General features: G+C 40.1%; 1 protein-coding gene across 8 annotated transcripts in view; it reads right to left on the bottom strand.

The window, feature by feature from the left end:
- The window catches only part of NFIA (nuclear factor I A), a 359,817-nt gene extending 334,636 nt beyond the window's left edge, over nucleotides 1–25,181 (bottom strand). For 4 of the 8 annotated variants that reach the window (XM_057409347.1, XM_057409345.1, XM_057409352.1 and 1 more), the window contains exon 1: nucleotides 24,944–25,181. In XM_057409347.1, coding sequence (XP_057265330.1) covers nucleotides 24,944–25,039 — 96 coding nt within the window. In that variant the 5' untranslated portion in view covers nucleotides 25,040–25,181. The remainder of the gene's footprint in view (nucleotides 1–24,943) is intronic. The other 4 variants (XM_057409350.1, XM_057409351.1, XM_057409356.1 and 1 more) reach the window with 3 other exon arrangements.
- Nucleotides 25,182–25,880: the final 699 nt, after the last annotated feature.

Here is a 25,880-nt window from a genome sequence, read left to right as displayed (position 1 = left end):
GGTAGGAGCTTCGTTGCTTTATCAGTACCATTCCTTGTGCTGAAGCCATTAAAAAATGGAATAAAATGCTTCTCGGCATTTCTCAGTTGTGAGAGGGAAGAATGCAGAACTTCACCTGGATTTCTGCCAGTGGAAGAGAGCAATGAAGCTGGGACAGATTGGGGAGCGCAAAGGAAATGTTCTGGACACCCAGCTCTGGACAAGGTGCCCTTGGAAGCTGGGGTCAGCGACCACAGCGTATCTGTAGAGATCCGAAGCCTCAGGTAGCCCAAGCAGATATAATTTCTTGTTTCTGTGGCACTATTTGCCTTACTGGGTCTTTGCTTTCTTTTCATAGCATTCGGTGGCATAACCCACTTTACTGTGCTCAGGACACCAGCTCCCCTTTCATCTGCTGTGCCCTGAATTCTCTAGTGAATAGAGAGTTCCATATGTGCTGCACCAAGACACGTCCTGTGTCCAGAGTTCAGATGATTCTAAGTGAATCTCCTGCTTCCCTAAACCATGATTCTGGAGATTCTTAATATATGAAGATATATCTGTAATAATCAAGGTCAGAAATAGAACAACAGATAAAAGGGATCAGAAAGGCAGCCGCTGGTTTCCAAAGTCCTCTTGCAAAGAGGCAAAAAGAGACAGCTTTTCCACTGCCTTGTGGTGTGGTAACGACTCAGACTGCAGAGCGATGTATTTGCTGATGCAATACTGGAGGTGGACAAAACAACTGTACTTGGGGAAGGCTAAATAAAGAAGGGTTGCGGCTTCAAAGAGAAGTACTTGCAACATGAAACTTGTGAAGGGTGTTAGTGTGACAGAAGCCCTGGGGGTTCCTACAGGATGCCCATTGATACGAGTAGCAAGGTCATGATGGATCTCAAGAATCCATCAATCACTGGAGCGCAGACTGCAGGCATGGCATAGCTGGAGTGGCACAGTCACTTCCATAGCACTGGCTGAGCAGGGCTGCTCGGGCTCTCATGCCTTTGAGGGAAAGCAAATTATTACAGAAGGAGCTCAGAAATGTTCCAGCATGACAAAGGTATGTTATAACTCATCACACCAGGTCTGGCATATGCTGCTTCCTACAAAACCACAGAAATCTGTGAAGTAGCTGACTCATCACTTCCTTGTCCTGGAGGTGGTGAGCAGTTTAACAAGAGGAGTTTTTTTAAGGTCATTATTTTATAGGATAAAGGTATCAATTCTCTATCTTTCTATGGATAATCCTGTTACAGGATAACACGATTTTAGGACAGTCAATTTCAAAGGACAATCTTTTCGGCCTGCCTGAAGTTTCTATGTCCTTCAAAACTCCACTCACGCAAAGAAAATGGGAAAATCTCAGCTTCCTATTACAACCGTTGAACTGCATTTTGGCTGATTTCATCAATACCTTGCACAGCATCTATGTAATTTATTGACATTCTCAGTTTAACTAAGTTATGCAAGTATACTGAAAGGGTTGCTACCCAAAGCAGCTTACAGCCTGACATGCTTGCAGGCAGCGGTAACACCTATCAGTGTGCACCAGGCAGAGGTGGGCCTGCTCACACCACTGTGCTTAGCTGCTGCTCTTCCTGTTGTTTTACCTTCCCAGCATCCTTACAGAGCAGCGATGTGTTTGCTCTGATGTCTTAAATGTGGGGAAAGTGAGGAACAAACAGACTAAATGAGTTTCCCAGAGTCACAGTGAAAGGCAAGACCTGAACACACATAAACCAGAGCAGTGGTAAAAATTCCCACTGTCTCCCCAGTTTGCCTTCCATTTATTTTCATTAAAAAATTCCCAAAGAAGGTGTTTACTGAAGGAAAGGGTTTTCACTTCTAACTTCCTACCAAGTCCCTAAGCATTCGTTGTTGGCTTTAGTTACTAGCATAACAGCAATGCAAAGCGCTTTCACTTTATGCCCAAAATTAACTCAGGTCTTACAGGTCAGTGGGGTTCTCCAAAAGCAGCCTGACATTTTCTCTTTCTTTGCTTCCTGGAAATAAAAGCTCAGCTCCTTAAGTCCTGATAAATGCAGTTCTTTCCTCAGAAAGACTTCTGAAACTGATGTTGAAATTCACTGATGTTATTTATATTTACTGTGACAGCATTTAGGAGCCTGAGGAATGGACCCTACTGTGATAGGTGCTGTAGAAATACCGTATAAAGAATAATCCTTGACTTCAGTAACGCTGGGTAGGGAGAAAAGGGGGTATTCAGCACTTCAGCATAAGTTCAAGAATGAGTTTATTTTGACACCTTAAACAATAATAAGCTGCAATAGAAAGAGTTTTAAACTACATTATGATATGTTAATACTGAAAACTCCCTGCTCATTCTCACCTTCATCTTTCAAAACACACTTCTTGGTTGCTTATGAAGCATTTTCTCCATCCTTAAAAAAACCCCTTAATTATTTTTTTCTATCTCTGTGAATAAATGGTTCAGTGTAGAGTCTTCACTCCACCAAGGTCAGAATCTATGTATGCAGATGACTTGAACTTAATGGTAACATATTCATGTCCTGTCTGGGGAATATCACTGATAGCTTCTGGAATAAAGTCGGAAGTGAATTCTTCTACTTCAGTTTATGTTTCAAACTATTCCCTTCTACTTAAAAGTTCATTCAAAGGAGACACAGCTCATTTCCTTAAGAAATTTTATCCACCCAGTGAATGTTATTTCTCACTATACATAAGTAATAGGAGATTTCCTACATTTTGCCTACTTCTACCCTATAGATTTAATATGCAAACTGGGAACATGCAGAATATATTGCTTGGCACAAGTCAGCAAAGTTTCACCTGTGAGAACACAGTATGAATTCAACCTTTGGTTGCTTGTGCTAAACCACAGGGAGAATCTGCACTTAAGTGGTGTAAAGTTTGTAGATTAGACACGAACCCACAAAACCAAATCCACAGAGCAGCATTTATGCTTGCAGAGCTCTGCAATCCTCTTACTCCATCTTGCTTGGGTCTCTGTGGAAAGAGCAAGCTTTGTCCCAGGGCAAACACAGAGGGAGCATAGGGCTCTTGTTACCTGGGGAAGGATGCAGAGGCACAAGCCCTTTATCGAAAGACTAAGTGGGAAAGGAAAATATGATCTATTTCAACAAGAAAGCAGAGAAAAAGTGATTGATGCTCTGGAAGTGAACGTGTGGTGCATCAGGAGAACAAACTTGTTCTCACATTTTAAAGTTCAACTTCTTTTCATGTTCCTGACTTATATTTAAACATCCATTTAAACTTCATGCATGAAGCACCTGGTATTCCTTGCTATCCTCTGCAACGAATCCCCAGGATTCATTTCTATATCCTCAGCATATCACTGATCTCAGCTCTACAACAGGCGAGCGAAACTTATAATTTGTGCCTTTCAACTTCACATGTTTCTGTGTGAACCTTGATAGCTAGGAGAACAATTATTCCTGCTTTATATGTGATTTTAATATTCTTTTCCTTATTTCTTTAGGTCCACGGATTAGTTTTCATGGATCAGTCTAGGTTCCAGATGATCCAGATCTTAAGCTGTTATCTTCTCTTTGTCACAGGTCAACTCTTACCCCAATTTTAAATGTGAGGTGAGCTCTATTGCTTTGAACATGTAAATGCAGCTCAAAAAAACCTCTGCTAAGAGTGGAGTGACAGCCAAAGTTCTGATTAACTTCACCTCTTCTGCAGGTTCCTGCAATGAGTGCAAACAGCTGTGAAATCTTTTGCAGCAAGGCAATGGAGGGAGGAAAAGAGTTGGCTCCAAGTTTGAGAATTATTATTCTTCTACACCCATTCACACACCTATCACTTGGGACAAGCAAAGGGCCAAAGACATGCCAAGCAATTACACAGCTACATAGGTCTGTGCACAAGATATTCTGCATCACGTTGGCTGTAATTTGCGCTCACTACATTGGCAATGACTCCACCTGTGTCAGATGGCAGCAGAGAAAACCACTTTTCTGGAAGACTAAATCCATCTCAGCTGTGGCCAAGCCGTGTCCTCATTTTGGAAAGTCTGACTGGGAACAACAGCACCTTTCAATCTGAGGTAGAAAAAAGGTTTAGAAAACTCAGATTTCCTCAGTTGTTGATTTTCACCTTGCTCCCTGCACTCCTAAACAGTAACAAGATACTCAGCCTGTTGCTAACTTCAACACAACTGGCCATGGCTTCCCAGGGATTTATAGGGTAATTTTCCATCCTAGGTCTGCCCTTAGCCAGCTCTTTGTGTCTTGATGAGAAATGGTTTATAAACAGATGGATATTTTCCCTTGCTACTCTTTTGAGTTGTGAGAAACCATATGAATTTGTTTCCTAGTTCAGCTACAAAGGGCAGAAGAACCACCTTCCTCAGATCACTGGGGTTCATGACACAAAGTATCTTGGCAAAGTAGAAGTCAAGTTCATCACTGAACTTTTACTGCATGCTTGCAGATGCTTAAGGGTGTAGAAAAAAGTTGACGGGATGATGGAGTGAGTCTTGGCCTTGCACAGGCTAGCGATTAATGTTGAAAAATCCATCCCATTTTCTCTATTGATAACCTGAAGACTGCCATTCCCTGCCAAGCAGAAGTGGCTCACTTCATCATTTTTCCCAATATATTTTAGAAGTCTTCCTTCATTCAGTCTTGCAGAGACTCAAAGCCCATTGTTGCTGTAAAGCAGACCGTAGTAAAGGAAACACCAAGACAGATGGACCTGTTCTGAGGGGTTCCTGAGGTCTAAAAAAAGCCACACTGACAGCTAAGTAGGGAAGGAGCTGTTGGAACACCTTGATTTTGACCGAGAAACACAGTCAGTTACCTTGGTCTGGAATGGGAGTTGACTTGACTCTCCAGAAGCCAAGACACTAAGTCAGAAGTGTTAGAGGTGTCTCTTGTTTCCTTGAGAAGCATATGTCCAGCTGCAGGACTGCATGCTGTCCACAGTATTAAAAGATCCAAGGGATTTAAGATAGTATTGTATGCTCCTAAAGACTTACCTATTACTCCAATAACCGTTCATGGGCAGGACAGAAAAGCCCCACACTTTAACTGCAATACATCTGAAGACTGTAATCTTGTACAAAGATTTCTATCTTGGACTCTCAGAACTGTGCCCTTGAAAACCATGTCTCCTGTTGGATGAGGCTGCACAGACTTGGCGTAGCATGAGCAAGGCTATCTAAGAATTAGTTATAGTAACCACATTGTCCCACAGGACTAGTTTGGCACAGCACTGTAGCTGCTTTCTGCTATTTGCTTGTCCCAAGAGGACATAGAGTTCAGAATTGCCCCTCTCCCAGTAATATCGTGTTCTGGGCTGCTGCTTCTGCTTTCCAAATGCTGCAGGTGCTGAGAAACAAAGGTGAAAGCACCCATATGGTGCTTTCAGATCACAAAACCAACTCACAGTATCAAAAGCCCAAAAGGACCTGTTTGCTTTTTGTTTTTCTTTTCTCATTGGAAAACCTATTAGGGAATCTTCAGAGTTACATTCAAGTGCCAAGACCCATGGAAAGATTTATTGCAAATGTCTTTTACAAGGTTCCTTCCTTGTTGGAGATTGGTCCGTTAGGATTCCCGCTCATGATATTGCTAATCCCATCTATTCAAAATTTATGATGCACATTCCCTCGAATACCAAAATGAGTTTAAAAACACAGTGCAGACAGGGGGTTTTTGCTAGTTTTACTGTAATTTGCTTTTTAAGATTTCAGAACGTAGGCATTTATTGTACTCACAGGCTTCCTTTTGCAAACATGAGGGCTGCAAATATACTTTAATCTGTGTGTCATATTGTGTGCAGTGCAAATTTCCTGTATAGATCTGGGGCTTTTCCTGGAATAAAACTCATGATAAGACGGTAAAAATAATTTGATGCAAGGTGTGTATATGTGCAAGTGTGTGTGGTGACTTGTGGCTTTTTCCTGCCTGCTCCTTCAGTCACTGCTTTAGGGACAAAAATTAGTTTGAAAATCATTTTTCCTTTCCACACACACAAGTTACTGCAAATGTAGTTTTCCCCATGTTTTAAAGTCTTTCCATTAATTTTTCTCGGTGAACTTCAAGTAGCTGGAGACTAACTCTGGAGCTACTCAGCTGTTCACTGCTGTATACAGGTAGAAGGAAGAGACAGCGATATAGCCAAAATGACCTGCCCTAGAAAGAAATAGCTTTATTTCATATGTGCCAACTCCCTAGAGCCTCCAACATCCTTACTATTTACAGCGATAATAGGCACAGGTCTTCCAAACGTGTACCTGATGAGGCAAAATTGGTAAGTCAATGAGAGACAAGCTTTCTCATTTAGGCAATATGTTAACTCCAATGAAAAACACATATGGGAGCTTTTGTTTTAAAACGTCATCTTATGTTTTTCCCTACCCTCTCCTGGATGAGTTTAATTTTATTTGGTGTGATTAAGGAAAACTCCCAAACAACATTAAAGTTAGATGATGCCTTTATGTCAAATTAACAAAACCCACTTTTTTATGAAGTTACCTTCAAAGAATTACGAATGTATTTAAAAAGTAGTATCTTCTCTCCCTTCTATTTACTTCTCCTTAAAAGAAGGACACTTTCTCTAAGGAATACGATTTCATTTTAGCTTGAAAGCACTGATTTCTCTCTCATCTATGAGCCTCTGCTGTGCCTCCTGAGTACATACTAGAAGGACTAATTCACAGGACAGATACAAAGCATTTTAGAAATATAAACCCATCCCAAATCTTTCTGCTAAGTAACCCATTCAATCCCTGCGAATATCAGCTAAGACAGAAAAACTGTAGCACTAATGATAAAGCCAAGAACTGCTGTTATTAATAGCAGAGCTATATAAAGCACACATTAAATGAAGCTCATTTAAACATGCTCTGGTTTAATTAGATTTACTTTGGCCACCTCAAAAAGAATCCCAGCAGAACTTGTGGTGGGGTTTTTGCTGCTGCTTCCTGCTGTGAGCCCACCTGTTTCTGCCAGCCTCGCTGCCCTGGTAGTCCCAAAATCCCTGCATCAGCTCCGTGGGCTGGGGCAGGTTGCAGGGACAGGCTTCCACACCACCTCGCTCTGATGTTGGGTGAAAAAAGGTTTTTTTTTTGAGGGAAAAAAATAGCTTTGTCCAGGGTTTACTGTGCTAAGGAAAGAAACGCTGGCAAGCATTAAACTTTCTGTCCAAACAGCAGGGAACCGATCTGTAAGTTCAAGTAGTTTTTCATACCCTGCACAGAATCTAATCGAACAACAATGTTGTTTTAAGACAAACCCTCCCCCAATAAAATAATATTATATAGATATATATATGTATTTTTTAAAAAGCATACAAAAATGCAGCATAAAGTGGGGACGGCATCGCCATGATTTGGCCGCCTATTTGGATGCAGGAAAATTCTCCTCCTTGGAATAGTTTCCTTCCCAGGGAGTGCTCGAAGCCTGACCCAAATCCCAAGGAAGCCGCGCTCGCAGCAAACACCTTTGGTAGCAGAGATGGGGCTCCTGTGAGCCACAGACGGGAGAGACAGGGACTATTTCTATATAAACAAGCCTAGGATCAGCTGAAGTTGCTGCTCACTGGCAAACACAAATAAAGAGACAATTCAGAATCAAAGGTGAGTCAAAGAAAAAATATGTCCAATACGAGGAGGCAGCCCAGACAATCAGTCAGATGCCAAAACATGTGACAGACCCAGAGGCAACTCCAAAACAACCAAACCAACTGCCTGTGAAGTCTGCCAAGGAGCCAGATGCTCCTGCTTAAAAATATCTTCCGCTGCCTTGGCATCTGCATTCTCTGCCTGCCGTCAAAAGAGGAGGGAGGGGAAATCGGGAGAGCAGAGCGGGAGTAGGGATGGGGGGGCCGCAACTAATAATATTTTTTGCCATTTTAATTCTAAGTACTTCTGATTATTCATTTGCAGTTTGTCATCATGTTACTGGAGAGCGAAACAAAACCCCAGCCTGGTATAGGATGAGAAGGGAAAAAGAGGCAGAGCCCTCTAAGCAGAAGGAAAAAAGATGATGGGAAAGATCTAATAATTCCACATTGCTGTGGGTGGCACATTCCTGTTAAGGTGATAAAAAGCTATAAGCTGCTGGAGTTGGCAGTTTACCACCCAAGAAAGTGTCCGTGTGCCTCAACCCAGGTCCCTGGCTGGTGGTGGCACATACATGGGAATGGGATGCTCCAGCTTGTGCCAAGGTGTCCCTGGGCTATGCCAAGCTGTACAAAGAGTACAAATAAGGAAGGATCTGGACTGAATACAGGTATTTCTGCTACTAATCATAGCAGCAGGTTTTAGTTCACAGAGGGTGCAGTTGCTTAAAGGAGGGTTAAAACACACTTTTGTGGTATTAACTTACTAAAGAAGCCAATTCTTTGTAACTGTAGTTGTTGATTAAAACCATTAAATAAAATATACATTCGATAGGAAAAGGTCAAAGAAAAGCATAATCAAGAAAATAAAAGAGAATTTCTGCAGTTTCTGTTACAGGAGGAACTGTAACACAGGAAATATTACATCTCATTCGTACTGAAGGCCTTTATCTCTCACATGAAGTTTTCATAGGTCAGTCCACCCCTTCATAAATTAAATTACAAACCCATTTTTTTGCATTTCTGGATTCTTTGAGTAGGAATCAGGAATCCCATGTGTGGTCTGTCCCTCTGTCATTGAACTGACCGTATGGCCTTCGTTTCTGTACACACAAAACCTCGGTGTTCCTACGTGTTGGATGCATCCCTCACCCTCTGTCCCAAGCAGAGCCACACTTCCAAAGCCAGCGCTCCTGGAGCAGCAGATACTGAACAAGACTCAGAATACAACACTCTGTTAGAGAGTTATTTTAGCTGAAAAGTGTTTGTTTGTGTAAGATAAAAATCTGAACTTTATCTTTCTTCTGGGCTGCTTAGGTTGGGTTATTTAGTCAGGAGGCTTTGGGACACTAAGTGCATTGGGGACCGCTTCAATCGACAAGCTTCAAAGCAAGAAACCTGGTACTAAATGAAAGACGTATTGGAGACCATCACTGTCTTTTTGAAAGCAAAGGACACTGAAGGTCACGTCGAGCCGGGCTGGGGTAACACCACCCCAATCCTAAACTCTCCTAAAGAACAGAAAGATCCTTTTGTGATGTTTGACTTATTTTCCTCTATGGTGTTTTTGTCGGGACAAAGCTTCGTGGCTGCTGGTCGGCAGCAGAGAGGGCAAGCGCTGGGCTCGCAGCTTCTCTCTCAGTCCCTCAAGCAATCTGGCACCCAGTGGGCCTGCCAGCACCTTTCCTGCACTGAAGGGTTGAAGTCCTTGCTGACAAAATCTGCGCTGCACCTTGTAGACTAAACGTTGCACACAGAACTCATTTGCAGTGAAATGCAGTTGCAGTAAATAAATAAGTAACAGGAGCCAAAACGCAGCGTGGTGAATCGGCAAAAGCTTAGTGCAAAGAAATGGAAAGAACTTGCGGTGACAAGCGTTTCATGTGAGTCTGGGACTGAGATTGTAAGAATTTTGCATGTCTACATAAGCTGACTGATAGCAAAGGAGTTTCTAGTCCCCCTCATGGCATACACAAATGTCTGTTAAAGACATAAATATTTAAAAACAACAGCTAGACTAAGAGGGTTAGCTTTCATTTCATCTAATTTGGCAAGCATTAGATACACCCACCAGAAATCATTTTATTTTGTGTAATTTAATAGCAGATCTATTGTAGCATCGCCGTTTCTGACATACCGAAACAAATCGATGTGGCCTTTTCTTAAGTTCAGAATTAATATAAGGCTGTAATTCAAATGGTAGATGGAAATCAATAAAGATTAAAACCTTTCTGTGCTACTTGCCTATTTTCATCCTCTGCTGCGAAGCTTATTTGCCTGCCTGCATGTAATACAGAGACTTTGATCCTTGTTCAAATATCTCTGATTTTGCACTTCCCTCATGTTTGATTTGGTTCTCAGGTGAGAAATATTGGCAAAAGTTATTAGAATTACACCTGCCAACAGTAGCACACAGTCTAGCAATGTGAAATTATATAAACTGCACTATGCATGCCCTTTGGATTCTTACACATCAGAATAATATTCCCATAGAAATCAATCTGAGATTTTAATTTATTAAACCCTCTCTCTTCTCCCCCCTCCGTCCTTAAAGGGATAGATTGAGATACAGAGGAGGAAGTGAGATAACATCAAATAAACCAGGTTTAGAATGATCACAGATGACCTTCACAATATGCGTTTTGCAATTTTGGGTGGATTAGAGGAAACTAATGATGGCTTTGAAAGGAGCTTTTGCATAAAGCTTGGGAAACTCTAATCATTACAAATCCACTACTTAAGAGAACAATTCTGTGCGGCACACTGCAGCTTTAAAGCATACATGTCTTGTTTTCTTTCCTCCTCTCAACAAGCTTATTTTGCTTTCACTTATTCTAGTCTTCTTATAGGAGCTCTGTAACTGTTTTAATTTTCTGCCCTGCCTTTTAATTTAAGGGAGCCTATTGTGGTTTTTTTTTTTGCTATTACATTGCCCGTACAGTCTATTTTGCATTGAGTTGAGGACTCATAGAGTTAACAGACTGGGGAAGAGAGAGAGAGGGGAAAAAAAAACCCACTTGCATTAAGCCTGAAGCCTGTCACCTTTTCTTGGCAATTACACTGCTAATGGCTGGGTCCCAAGCAAAGTGGCAAAGAATATCTCTTCTCACGTTCCCAACTCACAGTGCATTCCCAAATACCAGATGGTGTTTTTGGAATCCATTTCACTATGTTTGATATGACAATACTTTTGTATAATGTTAAATTATATATAACTATTTCAAATAGCCGATATCGGGACAAGGCAAGAAAAGGAATATTAGACGCAAGGAGGAAAGAGAGAAACTGAAGACTGAAGGTTCTCATCTCCTCCTGTTGTATCTTGTGTCTCTCAGATTTTTGTGTAATTTGAACAAAAGAGGAAATAAAAGAGGCTCAACAGAGCAGCTCCCATAGTGCTACTATGCAGAAATGGTGTTGTTTCCTCCCCAGAATTTGGTGTACATCTTAGGATGCCTGCCAGCTCTCCAGGAGGCAAGTGCAAGATCATAAATAACACAGGGAAAGCAGGAAAAAAGGGGGGTAAAAAAAACCCATTTGTGAGTAATCAAGTCCCATCATTTTCTTTACAGAATTCTCCTTGGAATCTTAGGAAAAACACATCATGGAAAATTCAGGAGGAGTAAGTTGCTACATCTCCATTAACTTCAGTAGAGCTGTGCCAGTTGACAGAAGCTAAGCAGTTGGCCAAAGATATTTAAGTTCAAGTAACTTGGATCTATGTAGTAAGTCTCATTGAAGGTGAATCCAAGCTTGCCCCAGATTAGCTATTCCAGCTATTTATGTTAACACTGATGGACTTACAGAAGTTGGAAAATATCCACTGGAATCAGGCCCGCAGATTTACTTGCAATACAATTCATCAGTGAGGAACAGAAGTAGCTTGGCCATTCCTCAGGAGACAACCAGGACCTCAGCTTTAGGAGGCACAAAGATTTCCTTAAGAAATTGTTTGTAGTGCATCCAACAAAAAGAACAGGGAGAAAATGAACTACTGAGAAAAAAAAAAAGTATTCAGGATAATCAGTGTCCTGTCAGCTTGCCAGTGATGCCACTTTCATGATCAGAATCCTGTTGTTTAAACACTGGTTAGTTTTATGATTTCTAAACTGAAATTGTTTATTTTACTGTAGCCAAGGAACTTTGTTTTCTTCCATCTCAGTTTCAGCTCAAGGCACATTTTAGCAACCAGCAAAGCTTTCAGGATAAATGCTTACCAACAAAAACACTTCTCAGGCTTCGCTGTAACATGAATATTGAAACTATAAGGACACAACTTCACAAGTAATTTGTCTAGTTCAATCAGTTTTGTTCCTGCATATGCCACAAACCTGTGGCGTACAAAAACCAAATGAAGGTTTCATTCATATGGCTACACATAAGCAACTTACTGCATAAGTACTTACTTTTTACACCACAAAATACTGACTTTTCCCTCTTGATTGCTTATACTGCCAGCCTACAGTAAAGATTATCAACCCCTACAAGGATCATAGAGATCCAGTGACTACTACATAATTAACAATAACTTGTAGTAATGCAATTTAAGAGTCTTTTTAATGGGCATAGATGGCAGAATGTATAGCCCATCTTTCTTTGTCATCCTAGAAAAGGGGCCCCATGCGGAGCTGCTGGTTGCTGAGTGATGCTTTGTAGTCTGTACCAGACAGTTGCACAGTACCAGCTGCATTGGCAGGTAGCCGAAGTGCAAAGAGATAGCTGCCAAGCTATGCTATACAAAGGAAGCAGTGCCAGAGAGAAAGGGACCTTTGCATGAAGTCACCTTTGACCCTGAAGCCAGCATGGATCCCATATTCATCAATTCCAGACAATTGCATCTTTCATTCCTCCACAAACTATGATTAGAAAGGGCCCATTTGTGATAGTGATTGTTAGTTTACAGTTCCCAGAAATTGAATTATTTAATCTTCAGTTCTGTTGGCAGCAATATTTTCCCTAACCTTTTGTAATGGCATGCCAGTGATAATCTAACATATGTATATAGGGAGATACACACACATACACATAAGCAGGCACCTCCCTTCCCTACCAAAACTGGGTGAAGAGACATAGATGCAAAGAAAAGGGAAAAGCCACAGCACACAAACTTTGGCAAGCCCCGTGCTGATGTGAATTGTCAGAATTCAGCCTGGGAAGTGCCATGCAGTCTGTGCACAGCAGTATCTCAACTTCTGGCCACAGATCTGACTTTCCTACAGTTCTTTCCTTTGATAGGAAAGCTTTTGCTGTACAGAACTGAGATGTATCAGAGGCACTATTTTCAGATTCCTTTTTTTTTTAATTTCTATAAATATTGACTGCTTGTAGCACATGCAAAAAGGAGAGGAATATTAAACAGATTTTAAATGGACTCATAAGAAAGCCACCAATGACAAGCAAAAGCACTATCTGAGGGGTAAGGGGGAGACAGCGCACAGAATAAAAGCGGCAGGGAAGCGTCTAGGCCTGGTCCGTGCTACTGCTCTCCTGTGTGTCCTGCTTTGCTATTGTGAGTCCTATTGAAATCAATAGCAGAGCTCATGAGGTGCATTTTTCAGCATTTGCAAGTTTGGGATCTTAATGGGTCTTCAACTGCAAGCTTCTCCCATATACCCTCCCAACTTCACACAGCACTTCCTTGAACAATAAAGCAAGTTGCTGGCCCAATCAACAAGTAGGTAAAGAGCAGATGTCTGAGAATATAACTCTTAGCAATGACTTTCTCTGTGTTCAGAGAAAAAAAGGGGTGAAAGCTCCACCAGAATCAAGTAAAGACCTGATGTTAGCAACTGGAAGTGGAGAGAAAGGGGAGGAAAGGATGGGAGTCCAAAAAGCCTCCATTAAAATCTCTGATGTGATCCTTCGGTCTCATCTCAGAGATGTTAGCTGAAGGGAAAAAATGCCTCTACCTGAAGGCTGGCCGTATTGTGCTGCACCTGACTTCTGGCTCACATGCGAGACCGTCTGTTCTTTATTTTCACTCTGTATGAAGCTAATGGAATTTGCAGTTGATTAACCTCAAATCTGGAGTAATGATCCAGCCTGGGACTGCAGCTGGCAATGCTGGGGCTATTTGTACTTCTTAACCGAGTAAGTCAGCAACAAGTGTAATGGCACCAAGGTAAAGATCCTGAATAGACAGGTAAATGTCAGAGGTGTATTAAAGGAGTTGAGAACATGACCCAGGAGTGCAGACAGCAATCCCTCTTCCCCAGGAAGAGGTGGGAGCACCATCTCTTAGAAGAATTAATCATAATATAATAAAAAGTATATAGCTACACTTCATGATATTCTACAGGGGACACTCAAGCCGCAAGATTTACCTTTTCTCCATACTGAATCCATGCATTAGGAAAAAGGTCATCTATTGAGGAACAGCCTCTGTAGAGTATTTAGAACGCACATTGTCCTAAACCTTCTCTACAACTTCAGTTTGTATGAAGCAAAGCAAAGTCTTCATTAGAGCAGCACCACAAAGTAAGATTCAGGGTAAAACTACACTGAATTATTTGTATTCACTTATTTGTGCCTATTAATTATTCTGTCTATGAAAAATGGCAGCTGAATCACTGCAGATAAACACCACCAGAACGCAATTCAAGCAGTTGTGGGTTTTTTTTCTTAATAGATGTGTTTCTGTTTTTTCTTTCTCAATTGTTCAAAGCTTCAATGAACAGAATTATACAAATGTGCACCAAACCTCGGAACTAATTTAGTTTAGCAAGTGCTTCACACATCTTCGTTTACTGAACAATGTTACTTTCAAATCATGACAACATTCTTCCTTCCTTGCCTCATGACTAATACAGTGTTATTCAAGCCACTCCTCTTCAGACACTTCAGATCTTTACAAATCTTTTCCCCAGCTTTAGCACCTGATTTCTAATTAAAATCAAACTGAGAAAGTTCCTTCCACTGATGTAAATCCCACAACCCCAGGCCAGTGACAGGCACAGCTAAAAAAGGCACTGCATGGCTTTCCTTACACGGCATCCTTTGGAAGAGAAACTTCTTCAAAGAGATAGATAAAATGAGCTGGGATGAGCTCTTATACTACTTATTGGATAAATAAGTCTTCATGTGATGTAGTAAAAACAATTTTTCAGTCTGAGGATGACTGTTCTTCCCATATATGAGACTTGTCAAATTAATGACTACCAGTGGACTTCCCTAACACTGCATTACTGTCTGTATTTTATTTATATATCGTGCATGTAAATATACATGTGCACACGCACACACACACGCACTGTGTGTACTATATGTCAACAACTAATCAAAAATTGTTTGCCCACAAGCATATGTGAAAAATTCATCTAAATAATTGTACATTTAATTTTTAATGAAATCCCAGTAATCCACTCAATTTACCAAACTACTACTTCATATGAAAGTGGTGTGCACACAGACCTCTGTGTCTTACTCAGTGTGAGCATACGTACCACTTCAGGCATCCCCAGTCAAGTTTCATTATAATATTTTCTTGATTTGGAGATCACTGCTTTTACTTATGTGCAGAGTGAAGAAGCATATGCTATATGAGTAACCCATAGTGTTTGGCTTAAAGGCAAAATAAGAGTCAGCAATAAATAAACAGTAAAACACAGACTGCTAGTAAATGGAAAGACTCCACAACCTATTAGGTCTTTGCTGCCTTTAGATCCTTAATTCTGTAAAGATTTATAATCATAAGTAACTTTTCTATAAAATAATGTGCTGCAGTCATAGTATCTGTCCTCAGATAATGTTGGAAATGCATTAATTAACTTCTAACGCCCTTTTTTGAGGTATGTGAGTTTTATTGTTCTACTCCACAGACAGGAAGGATAAGACAAAGATATTAGTGACTGATTTGGCAGACCTCTACAAAAACCAAGGGAAACACATTGCATAGCTGCTTGTCAGAACACGCATTCAAGCAGGCACCTGCATTTTGCAGGTGCAAACACCTACAGCCTATAAATAATAATTCTAAGCCATGCTCATGCACACCCATCCTGGAGCATGCACCCAGAAAACTCATTAGAACAAAGACATTAGCAAGCATGAACACATACATGGAAGTGCAGGTGTTTGATTAGTTCAATCCAAAGCACATGAACAGATGTTTGCATCAAATTGAAATTGTCACCATCCTCAAAACTCTGCAGCTCTGTCATCCCACCCTTATCAGTCTGTTTATTTCTCAGATTCCAGAAGGCCTTGTCTCACACTGTTTTTCAGGGTACAGCTTCAACTCATTTTGTCTCCAGCCCTTTATCCTGTTGAAAGGGAAAATAAGAATTCCCATCCCATCAATCTTTCCCTTCTTAGGCAGCCAATCATTCACTTTCTGACTAGGTAAATACTCCTTCCCAGTGTCTCTGCATATCACTGTAGTGAAGATCTTGGTTTTTTCACACAGGATCAGTTTCATGATCATAATGCACCTCTGAAAACAGATGTGGTAGGACAAGCGTCAGAAAGTTGGGCTGCACCGTTCAAAGATGGGAGCAATCGGTTCCATAAGGGCACGTGGCTCCCAAGATTAATGTGCTGTGAAACCACAGACTTTGTCAAGCTGCAAGTGGGAGACACCAGGACACAGGGCTGTGGGACACCATGCACAATGAAGCATTAGGCTTTTCTGAATCCTAGTGCCACAGGAGCAAGTCATCAGCCTGGGCTTTGCTCTTTTTTTTTTTTTCTTGTTTTCCTTCTCTCACTTTACATCAGAGTTTATAGCAGAACTCCCTAAAATATTCCATGGTATTTTCAAATTGAGCAGATGCAATTCAAAGTGGTTGCTCTGCTGATCATGAGGGACATCTCATGGAGTGGCACAGAGCCTTGTTTTGTTCAGCCATTGCTGTTGTCCTATGGCTCTTTGGCTTCTGGCTATAGAGTTTCTCCAGTGCAGAAGTTTGGGTGAATGAGCTACTACTCTGCAATTCAAACCATGATTTTGCATATGAAGAGAGGAAAATAAACCCACAAAATGATTTGTCTGTGCAGCGGTCCAGTTACTGGAGGACCAGAGCAGTTGGTAGCCCATATGTTACTGAATGGTATTTTAAGTAATGAAAAAGAAACAACTTCAAAGAGAGATTTGGAGAAGGAGCTAAAAATGTGCTTCACTGTCTCTGCTCAGGTGGGATCTCTTGGCCACTCCTCTTCATAGTGACAGAAAACATGTTCTCATATCAAAGTCTGCACTCCTTTCTGTTTCCTTTACGGTGCCTGTGCTGAATACCCATGCTTTGGTCGGTCCTTTCTATACTTTAGACTTTCTCTTCTCAACACACTTATAAACTGGCAAACGACGTCACTTGCCAGGAGCCAGGCCTTCACCATGGACTTCCCACCATTTCAAATCTATGCCCTCTTCTTACATGCCCATGTACTTCTGTGGAAGATATCTCCCCAATTCGTTTGTAGAAGACTCTTAGAAAACGTAATAAAGAATGAAAAGAATGGGTGTCCGTAGGAATATAATAAATTTCAACATCTCTATGTATCTCCATAGTGAAAAATCTGTACCTATAAAACAGGCGAGAGTTATAATATGTAAGAAAGTTACTATTTTCTTTCAAACTGTATAAGAAATATTCATCAACTTTTGTACATGAGGGAATTCCTTGGGCATGTTAAATAATGTCTTATGCTACAGATTCCTTCATTGCAAGAGGCAGACAGCTCACCTTTTAAGCTTCATTTCCTTAGGAAATCGAGATAAAAGGAGAGGAAGCAACAAGTCCTAAAACAATGCTTATATGCATTGCAGTTTGTCTAAACTGCAAGTCCTCATCATCAGCAGAGTTTTACTTGTGTTTGCTTATAATTCTTGAGAATTTGTTCTGTTTGTGCTCCTGTGGGAACCCTAGACATTCCCTTGCAGTCACTGTCCTAAATAACCACACTTAACCTATTCTTCTTAACCTATTATTTCAAATAGTATCACAAAAGAAAGTTTCTAGTAAAACAAAAACCACACTGACAAACAGAAGTACACGTGTGTTGTTTTTATGTGTTCCCAAGAGCAAACATAAATGTTGAATAAGTGAGCAATCAAATGGAACAATTTTTCTCCTTTCTTATTGAACATAAAAGGTTAATATGGGTCATGTTGGGCTAGTCTTTATATTTCCTAGATGTAAAATAATAAGCCATGCTGTACTTCCTATTTTCTTCACTAAAGAGGAATACTTATTAACATATTTCCATGCAGAATCAGGCCCATTTTCTCCAGCCTAATTGAATTCTGGATTTAAACTAAAACATGGAAAAACTCCCCTCTAATTTACTCACAGCTAAGTTATGGAAGTACTGTTAGTGACCAGATACACCCCGTGTCTCTTCGGTTAGTCACGTTTAAGGCAGAAAGGCCTATTTGTGAGCACTATTTGTGCTCTTAATTTCCACACTGCTCCTATTGACAACCTCAATCCGTGTGTGCGATTCCAATTGGGTTGTGAAATTAATATGGCTGTTTGCGTACATCAAGGGCAACCTGCACTCCTTTGAAAGAAAGGGCATTGCAATTATTGGTAGTAAAAAGTCTACAAGCTTATAGTGCCATCTGTACCATCCAACACTTCCACCCATATCTAGTTGTATTGCTAACTTTGCATTTCACAGCCTCTGAAAAAAAAACAACCACCGAAGAACAACAGACATGCTTATACAGGCAAAATATTTTGAATCTCACCCCATTAGCCAACACATCTATTTAATCTATTCTAATGATTTTTACCTTATTGAAAACTACTCTTCCATAATCTACTCTATGGAAAATAGATCCAGAGATCTTCATCACAGTGAAGAGAAGTTGTAAAACCTTTTGCAAAAGAGCTCTGGCAGGCTTATACAGCTCCTGCTCCGAAGACACCGCCATCAGACCAGCTCGTGCTGCTCTGAGATCAGCTGGATTTCTTGGGAGTCCGGCAGGGCCTCCACTTTTCCTGGGTGGATAACGTGTAAGCGTATTGCGTACATAAAGTGTGCATGTACATGCACAAGGAGCTCTAACATTTGCAGTGGGTCCTGTAATTATTAACTGCAGTATTTGTGAAAGAGAAGTTTCTATAGGCATTAACGGGAATAAAGATATTATCAATCCAAAACATGCTATTATGGAGTAGCATATTTGACTTCAAATATCAACAAAGGAACAACTTGATTCATCCTAAAATCATCTTTAAATATTAAGCAGTGTCAGTGACCACATCTGAGGGAGAGAAGTGAAGCACACTTCTAGCAGCACAGCGGAATTCTTTTCGCACTGGGATTAAAACACAGGGAACCTCTTGATAAACCAAAAATGTTACCTTCTTCCTTCCCTATAAAGGAAGGGAAAACAAATATTTACTTCCTGACTTACAGCAAGTTTCAGGTCGGTTTTTTGTTCGTACGGAAACTACTGGGACTTTGCCAGCAGAAAGTTTCAGGATATTTTTTTATTCTCACCTCCATTTTCAATTACACCCAGTATTAGTGAAGGGCAGGATCAGATGGCCAGAAACTACCACAACCATCCCAATCAATTTAAAGATCCAGTATATGATTAGTCTCACAGCCTTCGGATTCAGATCAAGGTGTCAGACCTTTCAGGCACTGCTTCTTTTTTCGGTTCTTTTGCCTTATACCTTAGGTATAGCGTGGATTGAGATTAGAAGTTCTCTTATTTATCCTTCACAAAATAGATCCTCCTATTACTTGCTTTTCCCAACTATTACAACAATTTCATAACCAGCGGCCACAACAAACTCTGGAAATAAAACATGGACATCAACAGTGAGAATGAGTTGGCCCTTAAGGGTACAAAGCTGTGCTCTTCTTCATTATCCTCCTGGTAAGACAGCTATCTACACAACATCCTTCCAGCCAGTAAATGCTGGGCAAAGACATCAGATCGCTGGCTCCCAGCTCAAAGGGCAGCACTAGGAGTTCAGACAAAGTTTTTTGGATAAACTGGCTTTTCCCTCTTGCCCTTCCTCAAGGTGTCCTATAGCTACACCATTGTGCTACAACAAATGTGAAAGTTTCCGAGGGGAAGAGGGTTGAACAAGGGTTAACATGGTGCATTCTCCTCTTACTAAAATGATGTCATTTCCCACCCCCCCTCCCCAAAAGTATCTGTTGCTTGGTTGTTTACATACTAAACTTAATTTAAAATATATATTATAGACCTGCACGATTTAAAATTGAATGGCTTCTCATATTTGAAAACATTTATACAAATTCAATTTAAGCCTCCAGTGCTTCAGTGTTATTAAAAAGTATTTGTTTTTAGCCACAAACTTCCCATATTTTCTCCAGAAAAATAAAGACTAAGAAAACAGAAGTACTGATACATTGTAGAAATTGTCCCAATGAGTTTATAATCCAGTGTAAGTTACTCAGTACTGATAAGTAAAGGAAGTTCAACCAGACAGTTTAATCCTCCAATTTCCTGTCTTCTAATCAGCCACTGAGTCCTCTAGCTTTAAATTAGAAACATTCATGGCAATATTCAGGACAGGTGAAGGAAAAGAGTAGAAAACAACTAGGGCAAATCCTTGTAGGTAAAAGGAGGTCACATACAGAAAATGAAGATACTATAATGTGTGTATAGCCATGCACTGAATATGTATGTTCAAGTTAAATAGTTATACATGGAGTTTAGCAACTCTGAGAAAGAATGATTTTATTGAAAGCATTTATAGAGCAGTGTATGAACACACGAGAGTTACTGTATAAAACAAACCCCATTCTGCAACGGTTCACTGTTAACACTGTTTTTATAGAGGCAGGAGCAGGATAATTGGTAATACCCGTATGATTTCTGATATACAGATAATTATAAGTAGGAAGCACAAATCGGCAAAGCCACAAATGGTTCCACAGCATGTGGGGATCACCAGGATAAACTTAGGTGAGAGAACATATATGCAAGTATGTATAGATACACTCAGGGATTTAAATAAGAAATACTACTTGTGAGTGTTTCATGCGTTGGACTATTTTAGCTTTGACAGTAACAATTAGCTTCCCATATGATGAAATTAAATATTTATTAGGTGTGCCATTACCTTTAATCTCATTTACAATGAGATTTATAGTGAAGATTCCACTAATTTTTAATAGAAGGGAATACTAGTAACATTCTGAAATTTTATTTTTTTACTGCATAAATTACCTGAGCAATTTCAGCTATTCCTTACAAAAATGGAGCACAGATGTGTGAAAGAAAAGCATTTACGAAGAGCTTAAGGGAAAAAATGATGGCGAGTTAAACACCTTTCAAGTAACAAAATGACCAAGTCCAGTCCGACTGTCTTTAACAAATTGGGTTTTAAACTTACAGTATCTCAAGAAAATAAAGGCATATACACGGAACTATGGAGCGATAACTGGATAATAAAACTAGAAAACAATTATTTTGGAGAATGACTGAAGACCTGTGTTAGCTGTCGCATTCAATAACAGCAGTTCGCCAACTCGGACATGGAGTCCTTTGAAATGGCTCCTAACTTATTAATAAGGCCATTTTCCTCAGATGTTTCACAGAGGAAAACAGTTTGGGGTTTGAAACTCTTTGGACTGAGATAACTCAAACTATAGGGTAAAGTTGGCTCTCAGGCGCTCAGGTAAGTAAACCTGTAGTCGCTCCACTCCTCTTAACACAGTGACTCCAGGCTGATGGCAGTGTAAAACCTGAGCAGAATTTGGTCTAAGGTCTTTAGTTTTGTGTTGTCATGGAGAGTTTCCCTCCAGTTTACACCTTTGCTGCACTTGTATTTCAATAACCCTGTGCAAAGGAATTTTGCAGACAATCCCTTATTAAACATATAGAATAGTCACATCACATTGGCTTGCTAGAGCAAATAATTAAAATAATCAGCTTGAGACAAATGTTTATAAGAGTAGCACAGCTGCACATATTTGTTACAAACGCAAGACAGTACTGAAACTTTTCTATGACTAACCCTTTAGTGTCTCTATGACAGCAGTAAATTTGACAAAGAAGTGCCAATGATTAAGAAATAATGATCACATTTCCAACGAAATAAATCATCTCCTATCTTTGGCCCGCTACCCTGGTTGAAGTATTTGCTATTACATACACATTAAAGATATATAATTCCTTCTCACACAAATTTACAGCATTTTGGAGGAAGTTTTCTGCTAAAATCTCACATTACAATATAGCCAAAATAACTGCTGCTGCATTTACTTGATAAAAGCATAAGAAAAAATAGATTTGGGTGTCAAAAGATTGCCTGAAAACTGTGGTGACAGATGCAATTATTGCCAAAACGTACAAATACTGCGGGTTCTACCGAAATAGTTTGAAACATTTCTAACTGTCTCCAAGAAAGATAAATAACATTTTTCTTTTACTCTGACCTCGCACTATTTTGGCAAGTAAGATAAAATATATTAGCCATTCCATCAGATGGCTGGAGAGAAAAACTAGCTGCGATGAGGGAAACCGAATTAAAGGAGCATTAATAAAGATTATCTATGAAAGAAAATAAGGTCAAAATTAGAACTCTGCATTTTAAAGGCACCTTTCAAAAATGCAAGCTGCTTTGCCCAATGCTAAAATCCATTCATTTTCCTAATCATGCAATCACCCAATCTCCATTATCTCCAGCTAGCTATAAACATGCTATAGACTGGAGTGAAAGAGGGAGAGTGTGAGGTTGAGAGACAGAGAGAGAAAGAAAGAAAGAGAGAGAGATTACTACCCCCAGCCTTTTATAAAGCCGTTTCTTTCATTATAACAGGTCTTTTCATCAAAATGACACAGAACCTTTAAATTTGGGCATAATACTCCAGTACAGTACCCAGCTAGAGCTCAAAATGGATTTCGAACCTGCTCCAGAAAGAAAACAAACTCCCTCGTTTGACACACAAATTGTTTACGATTCATTAAAAAGCAAAATTGCATATCACAGTGCTGGCAGCTGAGTCCATATGGGTGCAAGGGGTATTCACTCATCTCTTTGTATGCTGGCAGTACCAAACCGAAGTTTAGCACTGTGCAGCTGAGATTTTGTGCAGCCAGACGATGCATGAGGTAATTTTAAAAGCTTTTCTTGTTGTTGTTGTCTTTAAAACATTAAAATCTGCTCTCTAGTTTACTTTTGATTAAAAGAATGTGGCAATTGTGATGAGGTTTAGGGGGTAAAAAGAAACAGATATCTACTTTTTGTTGTACGGTTTAGATGCACTGACTGTATGAAAAACTGCTTGTTAGTCCATCAATAATTGAAAGTTGGTATGAAAATTATTTGCAATTAACACATCTATTGTAAAGAACTTGAATTATTCATTTCAGTTAAAAATACCATCTCTTTCAGCTAGCACAACTTCTACAAAACAAGGCTATTTTAGTGGGGTGGGTTTTTTTTTTGTTCTCTTAGAAAATAAATGGTGTGACGTTCAAGTTTAAGGAGAACTTTCTGCAACGTTTAATCTAAACAACAGCATGTGTGGTTATAAAACTGTTTATTTTTAGGCAAGTGCATTACTAAATGTTTCCAGCATTATTACATATTATATTCACAGTACTAAAACATGTGTGAAATAGATGTGACTGAAATGAAACTTCCTCGGACACTTTCTACAGGGTGTAAATAACTGCTAAGTAACATTTGAGGATACTTATGAAATAGTAAACTACGGACATACCTCATCATAAAAGCAGCCGATAGACAATAAAAGAGGAGTGGTAATAAAATACACACATGGCTTAGAATAAGACAAAAAATAAATCACAGCATGCTCTAAATCTTGTGGTTAAAACAGGTACTTGAAAACTTCGCTTTGAAAATGATAACAAAGAATCAATAGCCTTATTTACAAGGGTTTAACAAGCTAGAAAAAAAAAAGTCACATGAATAATCAACAGTTTATGTGCATGCAAATACCCCTTCCCCCTCCAACTTCCCCTGGCAGAAAGTCTAATTGGAAAATCAGTACTATAAGTAAAGTGGTTAGACTTCCCTATTGCCATTAACCAAAAGCTGCATGTTACATTTCACTGGCAACCGCTGGCAAACCTCTAATAGACGGTTAAAAAAAATTAAGAGTTTAGACAAAACAAAATGGATAAACCCCGAGCCCAAACACCTTTAAATACAAGCCACATGATATACACAATGGCCACCACCAAGCTGCAGAATAAAAACCTTCCGGATCTCACTTTTAAAAGTCTTTCAAGTCCTCAGAGGTCTTAAACTTTCCAAATGATACCAAAATTGGTCCGGGGCGGCGAAGGGGAGGGAAAGCCCCCGACTTGTTTCAGCGTATCACACAATGAAAGTGATCATGCCTTGTTTTGTAATTCCACTCGCCAGTCCTTTTTTAACTGATATCTATGTGAAACGAGCTGAGGTTCACGGTCCAGTTATGAGCGGATAATACATTCATTGTCCTGGCAGCAAACTTTTCCTCTCACTGGAAGAATTCACGCTTGCCACAAGAATAATAATTACAGAAAACTAAAAATGCGCTGCTAACGAATTAATCCCTAACGGACAACACGCTAACGAGGGCAGTAATGATTTGAGGACTCTCTTCCTCACAACAGGACTTGCATCTTCTGCCACAATGGGCTATTGTGCATCCTCCTAACTCACTATACCTCTTATAGATTCAAGATGTCAAAGGTTGTCTGGCCCGGCTGACCATGACATGCTAGTTAACTCGTTCTACGGAGCACGTTGGGACTTTTAGGGAAACTTTAATTGCGCCCAAAAGCAGCTAGAGCCAGACTCTGCGGGATCTGTAACACATGGCTCCAGGTCAGCACAGCCCGGTAACCTGTTCTAACGTAAACAGGCGGAGGGAAAAAGTTAGCTCGGGGTCTCCGAGGAAAGGCAGCACCTCGCAAAACACGCTCCTCTCACACGTGATGATTTTACACCACGACACTCCCGCACCGGTCCAGGCTTTGACAGGAAAGCAACTTGCTTTGTAACGGACTGAACTTTCCACCTCCCCTCTTTACAAAATACCGCATGGGAAAAAACGCACACGCACACGAATGCTTGAAAGCAGCAGATAAAGTAAAACAAACTGAGCGTTAAGCAGCCGACTGAGACAAGTTTCTCTGCACAAGGCGTTGCAAAACTACTTCTTTGCATAGGTTTTTTTTTTTTTTTTCCCCTCTTTTCCCCCTTAAGGAGAATTGAAAAAGCTTCCCTCTGGAAACTGTAGTGCACATTAACGGTCTCCTGTTACACAGGGGAAAGCACACAAGTGGGACAAGTGTGAGGCTGCTCTACTGAAGAGTGTGAAAAAAATCAAATGTTAATTTGATAAATGTGAGGTCTGGGACATTTTGTCAAAGAGGGAGGGAAAGTAGAAAAGGGAAGAAAAAAAAAGAAAAAAAAAAAAGGCAGCCCTGCTGCCAACTCACCATCCACCAAGTTCTGGCCGAGATGTCGTAGCAGAGCTGCCATTTGATGGAGCCGTCGGAGGTTTTCCCTGCCATTATGCTGTCAGCAAGCTTCATCTGATGCTAACTCACGGGAGATAAGACACCTAATTGAGAAAACATTTGCACTGGCATGTTGGGCAACATGTAGCCCGGTCCATACCATATGGAATCATGGGTAAAAAAAAAAAATCTCCTTGACAATGAACCAATCTCTCACAGACCCAGTGGCAAGGTGAAGTGGAGATGAAAAGTCATCTGCTCCTAAGCACTGTCTTCTCCTCTCTCTCTCTCTCTCTCTGTCTCTCCCCCTCTCCCTCTCTCACACTCCTCTTTCCTTTTTTTTTTTTTTTCTAAATAAGAACCCACTGCTGAACATCAAAGAGAGGCAGTCAAAATTAGGGGCTTCATCACTCAGATGATTTTGGTCTGCAAGGTTTTTCTTTCTTTTCCTTTCCTCTCTTTTTTTGCCTTTTTAAGAAGAATAAAGAGATTTAATAGGACAAAGGCAGGTAGTGGACTGCGGAGGGAGATCGCCACAGGCTATTAGCCTAAAATTTCTGCTTGACAGATGGAACTGCTTAGAGACTATCATGCAATGTTTTGGGTGGGTTTTTTTTTGTTTTTTTTTAAAAAGACTTTCAGTCTGATTCAGTATCTGTTTATCGCAGCTACTTTTCTCATGTACGTGACCGAGAGGGGGAGAAAAAAGACTGAGCAAAAATAAGAACGCTTTTTGCTTTCTTTCTCTCATAATTGTACATCTGATCATTTAAGCAGTAAAAGGCAAAGCAAAAAGTATAAACTGCTCAAGTTTATTCTTGATTCAGTGACAGCAGCTTTCTGAAGGAATCAAACGCTCTTTCATATTTTTTTCTGAGACCTTAAAGTTTTGGCTTTTTGTTCCTTCTTGATTTTA

The sequence above is a fragment of the Pezoporus wallicus genome, unplaced genomic scaffold, assembly GCF_028554395.1.
Source record: "Pezoporus wallicus isolate ANWC-B61680 ecotype Strahan unplaced genomic scaffold, APGP_CSIRO_Pwel_v1 contig_8108, whole genome shotgun sequence".
NCBI classification, from domain to species: Eukaryota; Metazoa; Chordata; class Aves; order Psittaciformes; family Psittacidae; genus Pezoporus; species Pezoporus wallicus.
This window is presented reverse-complemented; position numbering and strand designations above follow the sequence as displayed.